The 8,211-nt window shown below is 41.2% G+C and overlaps 1 protein-coding gene across 1 annotated transcript in view; it reads right to left on the bottom strand.

The window, feature by feature from the left end:
- Positions 1-7,447, bottom strand: part of CFI (complement factor I) — a 15,041-nt gene extending 7,594 nt beyond the window's left edge. Inside the window, exons 1-5 of the mRNA XM_009334875.1 lie at positions 7,388-7,447; positions 5,281-5,599; positions 3,819-3,963; positions 2,294-2,472; positions 1,175-1,285 (exon numbers count right to left, since the gene is read on the bottom strand). Coding sequence (XP_009333150.1) covers positions 1,175-1,285; positions 2,294-2,472; positions 3,819-3,963; positions 5,281-5,599; positions 7,388-7,447 — 814 coding nt within the window. The remainder of the gene's footprint in view (positions 1-1,174; positions 1,286-2,293; positions 2,473-3,818; positions 3,964-5,280; positions 5,600-7,387) is intronic.
- Positions 7,448-8,211: the final 764 nt, after the last annotated feature.

Below are 8,211 nucleotides of genomic sequence, written 5' to 3'. Positions count from 1 at the left end.
AGAGTCCAAGCTGGCTTTTGGTTGAATGAGCTAAATTCCTAAATGCAAGGTTAGGAATCAAGAGTCCTATTTTGAAGATACGGGATTTAATAACTTATTTCTTCTAAAATTCTTGATTATGTGAAAAGTTATTATAAACCTGAGAACCCCCTTCCTTTTAATTCTTGTGATCACTTTGTATGTTATCAAAAGCAAAGCAGTGCTTGAATTTATGGTAGGGTTTTTTGAGCTACTTTATAATCTTATGTCAATCTACTATTTAAGGATATATGTCTTTAATAAAACATAAGATAGTTCTCTAAAAGTATTCAGATATCCCAATATGATCCAAAGACCACTGAACTCAGTTGAAATACTTCTTTTGATTCCAGGAAGCATTGTTTTCAACCCGTACAGCTGAAACGGCACTATTTTGGTCAAGTGGAATCTGAATAAATGTCCTCTAAATATATGAAGCCACAGGTACTTATTATTTTTTTCTAAAATCCCTGTGACTCTGTTTCCATGAGTATCGGGTGAAATTTACTGACAATTGTAAAACTACAAAATTAAGGTTATTTAGGGATAGTGATGGGATTTGTAACCCACATTACCGTTTGGCACCTGAAACCCAATTTCTGAAAGTATTCTTCTGCATTCAGGTCATGCTAGATCCATTCCTTGTTTCTAATAAAAATTGTTACAGCTGGAATTGCAGATGCTGAAAGAATGACTGCTCATGAACAAGCAATGTGACAGGAACTGTTCACAGATATTCTATGGATAATCTTGCATTAGTAATAAATTTAAGAGAGATCTTACTTTGGTTTAAAGGTAGTTCACTGGAAAAACAGTGTCTTTGTTTAATTACTATTGATTTCTCCCAACTGAAAATACATTTTCATTCTAACATGGCTCATTTTTTTGTATCAATATTTAACAGCCCCCTAAATAATCTCATTGTATTTCCTCATCCTCCGAGGAAGTCCACATTCTCAGAGATCACTTGCCTGCTTCAAAAAATTACATTATGTCTACTTTTTTTGCATTTGCATATATATAAACTATGGTTTGATTGCTTTAACGTAGTGACTTATTGGAAAAGAGACTTTAGCTGTTACATCACTGTAAAAATTCTTCAGGGGTGGTTTTCTGCTGAGATGATTTTGAAACAGCTGATAAAGGAAATTATTACCTCTACAGCACAGTTCATCACTTAGGTCTCCACAGTCATTGATTCCATCACAGGTTTTGTTCAGAGAAATGCACTTCTTGTTGACACAGTGAAACTCACCATCGGAACAAGCTGTGCAGCACGATGAAAATGAAGTTAGCGTGGAAATGTCTATAGGTTCACAACTGCCCATGGAAATACTCTGCTTGGGCATTTTCTTCTATCAGCAGTTTGGCCTATCAACAGTAGGCATTCTGGGGCCCAGTAATGTAAATAGGAATCTTTTATTGTTTTAATCGCCTTCTCATCAAGCTTTCAATGTGACCCCTTATTTTCCTCCTCCAACTTGCAGTAGCCTGGCAAAAGGGAACTTCATTTCTTCTAGACAAGGACTAAACCAGAAATGATTGGTTCAAACCCACTGTAAGTGATTCAAGTGGTGAAGATGATGGATGTTCCCCCTCTGGAAGTCATCAAGAGTCTGTGAACTACTACTTTTGTGGCGTAAGAAAAACCTGAGATGATTCATAGCTCTCCTAACCAGCAGCATCTCAGGCTGATGCTTATCAGTGCCAAAGAAAGCCCACTACAGAGAATAGAAAGCTGTTAGAAGTCAAAACAAGGACTTGATTCCCATTACCTCAGTGAGAAACTGAGGAGTCCCGAAACTCCTCAGAAGACACGAGCAGTTCTGCTATAGTCATGCTTGTCTGGCTACTGTGCTACTAGTGTCCTAATTGATCTCCCTCATAGACAAAGCAGTGAGTAGGAGGTTGTCACCTGTCTCCTCACCAGTTAACCCGGGAGAAGCAAGACTTGTGGGATATAATATACCTTGGTATCCTTGGAAGGAATGGGGGAACAAGCAGAACTGTGGGTGAAATATATTTACTTTTGGGAAACATCTGTAAAAGTACTTTAGGAGCAACAGTGATTTTCCAAACTCATAAACTCAAGACTGTCTTGACTCAAGACTACCTCAATTGTCTTAAAGTCTGCAAAAGGATTATTTAAAAAATGCAAAAGGTTTCAGTGCAAGTTTGCTGTGGCAGAGAGTTCAGCAAACAAGGTCCTAATTATTTAAAATAAACTTAAAATGTAAGAACCCCAAATAGATATAAAACTAAAAAACCTACTAACCTCTGATATTTTCATGGCACTGGAGGCTAACAAATCCCTCATTACTACCTCTTGATTTCACCTCTATGTGACATTCAGCAAGACTTGTCTCTAGGCCCCTGCAAGTTATTTGCAGACAGTGCAACAAATCTAAGGCAGATTCTGTGATCCTGGAATTGGCTTGGTAATATTCAGCACCTCTGTGAAGATACAAATAATAATAACAACAAATTAAATCATTTCACAATGGATGGATTGTCCACTGCTTTTATTCTTTAGAATTTATATGATTCTCGTCAGTGTTAAAGAATTTTGGTCATGGCTAAGAAGAAGAGCAGACTTCCCATGGAATCGTCTAGGGGTAAGTAGGAGATGTTTACTTTGGAAGAAAAAGTAAAACAAGTGCTAATTTTTGCAAGTTGCTGCACAGAACTGTCCCTAAATCCATATGTAACTCTATGACAGTCACTGTGTATCGTGATGGATAGAAAAATTTCCTTATGTAGCAAAACTTGTAACCTCAGATCTCTCTCTCTGTGTGGACACAGATGAGCCATAATTTGGAAGCCACCCTGCATGGGGTCAAGTATCCTTGATGTCATCAAAACCAATGCATATTGAGGAAGCTCAGGCCACTGCAAGGCTGGCAGTAATAAATTTTTTCTCCCTTGGTTTTACCTGAGCGGTTTCCTCCTAATAGTGTGTCCCCTACCTTAAAGAAACATGGATCGAGTAAGTAAGTAACTAGAGAGGCTTACAGTGCAACTCCAGGGCTGAATGCTCTGTCCCAGGACAAACCCTTCTCTGCTATCTAAAGAGATACTGATCAAGACTAGGAAATATTTGCTTCTCACCTAGAGGGGACAATTTAGGGCACTGCAATAGTATTTTTAGTCTTCAGGTAGGGTTGGGGAGGCAGCTCTACCTGACTAGGTTAAATTAGTTGTATATGTGTAAATTATGATGTACAGGATATAGAGTTGACTCCTTATGAGGAGCTGAATGTGCAACTCGGGTCATCAGTGTGGTCACAGGAAAAAGAACAAGCTCTGTGTGGCTTCAGCCATCCCTGGGGCCAAAGCAACCATTGGCAGCAGGGACAAGGGGTGAAGAAAAAAACCTGTGGTCTGGTTCTTGTTAGTCTGGCTGGTGCAAGTGGCAAAACAGAGCCATGCCCCCTTGTCAGCTAGCGTCAGAAACTTCTCAGCATACAGGTTATTGCTCAGAGCTACTTGGGGATGGTCCATCTATGCACTTTCCATTACACAGACCTGAGAGAAAACCTCTGCATTGGTCTTCAGCTTTATTTTAAAAGTAAAACAATTATGGTTTGTATAGTTGTAATCTGTAAAAGAACACAGAAATCTATGTTTTGGCTTTCATTCTCAGGTGCCAATTTAAGAAGCTTTATCAGAATATTGTAGCCAATATATTGTTCGTGAGTTTTCTGTCTTAACTGTTGGTGGACTGTGACTGACACTTATGTAAGCATCGCTACTTTTACAAATCCCTTGCAGTTATCCAGAGATAAATTCCCCAAACTTACAATTCAAAGCCAAGGTGCTTGCAAGCCACATTTGCTTCATTCATAGTCCACTTACTAGCACATACAAAAATGTCATTCGTTTGATTCACAGGTTTTACTCGAAGCAAACTTGAATATCCTTGGCCCACAGAGATGGAAAATGTTTCTAAAAAAACAGAGAAATAAAAAAAATCCCCAAGTAAAATCAAACTATATAGATGTAACTAGTGGAAAGACAGCACAGAAACAAATCAGGACTGATTTGTATTGACAGCCAAAGTTCATAGGAAAGAACAGTAGACTGGGAATCAGAGGCTTCAGGTATTATTCCTGATTTTTCCGAGGATTGACTTTGTGGCTTTGAGCCTGCCACTTTTTCAAAATATACCAGTTTCAGGACAAACGAGGGTAATGGTTCCTACCATGTTAAGAGTACCTGGAGGTCTACTGAGGAAAGGTTGCATCTTAGTATAATGACTTTCATTAGAGGACTTACTTCTGAAAACCAACCAGTAACTCTTCAAGTGAGATGGCCAGATCCTGCTTCTATTACCTGTGTAGCAAAACTTTGCTGTTTATAGTGGAGCTAAGGTCCTCAGCTTAACTTAGTGAAGCCATATAGAGAGTGCACCAGGAACATACCGAGGCTCTCCGATCCTTTTCAGTGGAATAGGCAGAATCGAATTTTGCCACCTTGAGGGTGATGGGCTGAGCTGCTGCTTCTGTGGGGAAGGGGAGGGATGGTACTGGGACAGAGACCGGGCAGGAGAGCCCTGGGCCCAGCCTGCTGCTCCTGCTGCGTTCAGTGGAGGTGGGGCTGGAGGGCCAGTAGGAACAGCAGCTGCTACTGCTAAAAGAGGCCACCCGCCTAGTTAGCAGGAGCCATTTCTCCCTGCACTCAAGACGGAGGTCGAGCTGACAAAGCAGCTTGGTGCAGCCTAAAAAGCAGGTGAGAACAAATAGCTGCTTGTCCTGCACAAACCGTCACTGGTTTGCAGGGCAATAGCTTTCTGTTTTGATGAAATCCACGGCGTGAAGACGATTGTGGTGAACATGGCTTACCTTCTCCCCATGCACTCCAACACACACCTCAGCAGCTTGACTCCATTCCTTGGAGTGTTGCTCCTGTGAGGTCTGTCCCTCTCCAGAAGATACCCTCTCTGCTAATATTCTCAGCAGGCTCTCTCCCGCTGTGCCTCCCACCATAGTCAACACACTGCTTGGAAACCTTTGAGCTCTTTCCTATGTCTAGTTCTTCCCTTTCTACCTGATTTGAGCAACCTACCGGCAGCAGGGTGACCTGGGCCTGTCAATCACTTTATTTTTATGAAAATCAACAGATACTGCCCATTTTCAATGACTTATTTTCTGTTTCATGTTCTTACTAGTGCAAGGAAATGAACAGACTCTCTGAGCTGTAGATAGTAAGCATCTCCTTGGCCACAAATTGATTGATACATTTTGGAAAGGGAGGTGTTAATACCTTCAGACATGCATTTTCCCTTGTGCAGAAACTTCGCTTCGGGATGTTGACACTCGTAGCTCTTCAGGTGACAGTAAGTATGGAAGTACTTTGCATTGGTAGAACAAACCGAAGAGCCATTCTTTGGGCACTGGTAGGGAAGCTTACAAAGGCATTTTCCCTCCACACATCGTTCCCATGGGTGACAAAAAACTTTCTCACAGGACTTGTGTGTGTATTGGTTGCTTAAGCATTCTTCTATGAGGTACGCGTCTTGCTCAGCTGGCTGGGCAGGCTCAACCTGCTGAAACTGGTTTTCTTCAGCATTAGATGCTGCATTCTGCAAGGCGCAAAAATAAAACAAAAGGGAGTAAGACTAGGAACTGCACCGAGTTCTGCAGATGCCCTTACTGACCTCAACAAAGCGTTCATTCATAAGCCTTTTCCTATCTTACGAGCACAAAGGTGCTAAATATCATTTATAGCGTTTGTTCCCTTGCCTTTGGCCACCTCATCTTTCTCAGTTTTCTGACCTTTTTTTTTCCTTTTGGATCATTCACCTGGGGTGATCTGCACTCTTACTGGTCTCCCACAAACTTTATACACTCTTTACTCTTCAAACTTCAGCTGAATTGCACAGCAGATTATAAATATTTTTTAAGCCAATGGTTTATAACACACCACAGCAACGGGATTGTAAGCAAATCAAAACATAAGGGGACTTAAACACCAGAAAAATAAAAAAATTAGCAACTTGTTTTTTTCTGAGACTTTTATTGGCTTTGTTGGCTTTGGGCTTAAACATCACCTGTAAATATTTATGAACTACCTAGAAGGAAAGAAGTCTAAAATTAATTGTTTCACCTTGTGACTGCTGAAGTAACAAGTCTCGTAAAGAAATTTGAAAATTAAGTGCCCTTCCTTATCAGCTCTTTTCCTGTATCTTGCACAGCAGTGGATTTGCAATGTGGCTGCTGGTCATCACTGAGCTTTGGGCTTAAACATCACCTGTAAATATTTATGAACTACCTAGAAGGAAAGAAGTCTAAAATTAATTGTTTCACCTTGTGACTGCTGAAGTAACAAGTCTCGTAAAGAAATTTGAAAATTAAGTGCCCTTCCTTATCAGCTCTTTTCCTGTATCTTGCACAGCAGTGGATTTGCAATGTGGCTGCTGGTCATCACTGGACTGCAAGTACAGATTCTGACCCCCCGTCCGTCTGCCTCTAGGCGAGTGACTCTACACCTGCGTTTGTGCAGCTCTCTGGTGACTTTGTTGCTGGCTGAGTGCTTTTTCTTTCTAAGATCTATGGGTAGGAAGAATGTTGAGACATGAAAAATATATATGGGTGGACTTCGCATAAAAATGGGAGGGAAAAGTTAGCTCTCAAATGTGATTTATCAGCTTTGACTGCGTCAACTGAATCAATAGAGCTGAAGTTTAAAGTTCTCGTGAAGAAATCCTGGCCATAGTAAAGTCAGTGGGGATGTTGTTGGGGCAGAATTTAATCCAATAAACCCCCTTTTAATGGTTGTATAATCTTACTAAATTCTTCCTGCTCTTCTCAGGTCAGTAGAATCCAAACTGTGAGCCAGATCCGGCTTGGCATAACACCCATATTGTACTAGGCGTTTCTGCTGAATAGGAACAAAAGGTGCTGATTTTTATCTAAGGGTTTCTCTGAAAGGCTCGGGGCACGCTGAACGTTCAGCCCAGGTGGACTCTCTGGGACACTTCTCCTAGAAGAGACTCCGCAGCAAACCTTCAGGCAGTACGAAATACCATGTTGCCGTGTTAGAAGACTGTAATCTCACTTCTCAAAAAAGGGGGGCAGGGAAAATTGCAGCACCTTTCTGTGGTCAACCATGTTTGCAAACTGGGTTTAGGGTAGGATCACGATTAAAATCTTTTCCAGAAGCCTGTTAGCATAAACCCCAGATGGAATCAATACATGAAAGAGAAATAGCAAGCTTCAAACATTCAAGCTGGGCTAAAACAAATGTACGAAACACAAATACTGTGAAACTTAAAAACATCAACCGGTTTTGCTTTTATAACAACAAACTGCTTTTTAACTGTTCTTTTTTTTTTAAAAAAGACTGCTGCCACAATAAAATAAATTCTTACCTCTGATCCACAAAAACAAGAGAGAGACAAGAAAACCAAGAAAACCGGGACCACTCGCATGATGAAATTTTATCTCTCCTTGTAGACAAATTCCTTTGGCTGGCATTCTTTTGAATGTCAGTTGTTAGATTTGTGTTTAATTTTTAACCATTAGTAAAATATTTTAAAGTGTGTTTAGACATGAAGTACAGGAGCCTCAACTATTAACTGATAAATCTGATCTCTCCAAAAGGATCCCGCCTCAATTTAACTGGTTTTACTCTAAGTGCAGGACAAGGTAACAGAAATAAAGCCCTTGAGGTAACGGATTAAAAGGAAGCGCTTATTACGGATACGCATTTCCCTTCTTTCGCCAGAGGAGGCTGATGGAACCATCACGCTGGTTCTCCTGATTGTAGGCGCTCATCTTTGCCAGATAATTGTAGAAGATAAATGTGTTTTTATGTAAGAGACATGTATGCCTTCATACATACGGAGGGAGAGAAACGCTCGCATCCACGCCATGTCCATCGCGTACTCAGCTGGATTACAGGCTCATACTACACGGTTCCTATAGAGAATTTTCAAGTATTCGACAAACGCTTGAAGTACTCTTCTGAAAGTCGGTTTCCAGGAAAACTTTAATTAAAGCCAGGGGAACCAAACCACCCCCTCCCCAAATCACTGCGCAGCCCAAAGGGCGGCAGCAGAACTGCTCTCCCGCACTGGGGCTGCAGAGGCGCTCGCTCTTTCTTCTCCGTAGCGCTAGGAAGCGCGCACTCACACGGGTTTTTGGAGCTCGGGGCATCGCCCCCGTGCGCTCGGACCCAAACCGGGGCTCCCAT

Source organism: Pygoscelis adeliae, unplaced genomic scaffold (genome assembly GCF_000699105.1).
Source record: "Pygoscelis adeliae isolate BGI_AS28 unplaced genomic scaffold, ASM69910v1 Scaffold350, whole genome shotgun sequence".
In the NCBI taxonomy this organism is placed as follows: Eukaryota; Metazoa; Chordata; class Aves; order Sphenisciformes; family Spheniscidae; genus Pygoscelis; species Pygoscelis adeliae.
The sequence above is the reverse complement of the archived record's forward strand: the minus strand, read 5'-3'. Positions and strand labels throughout refer to the sequence as shown.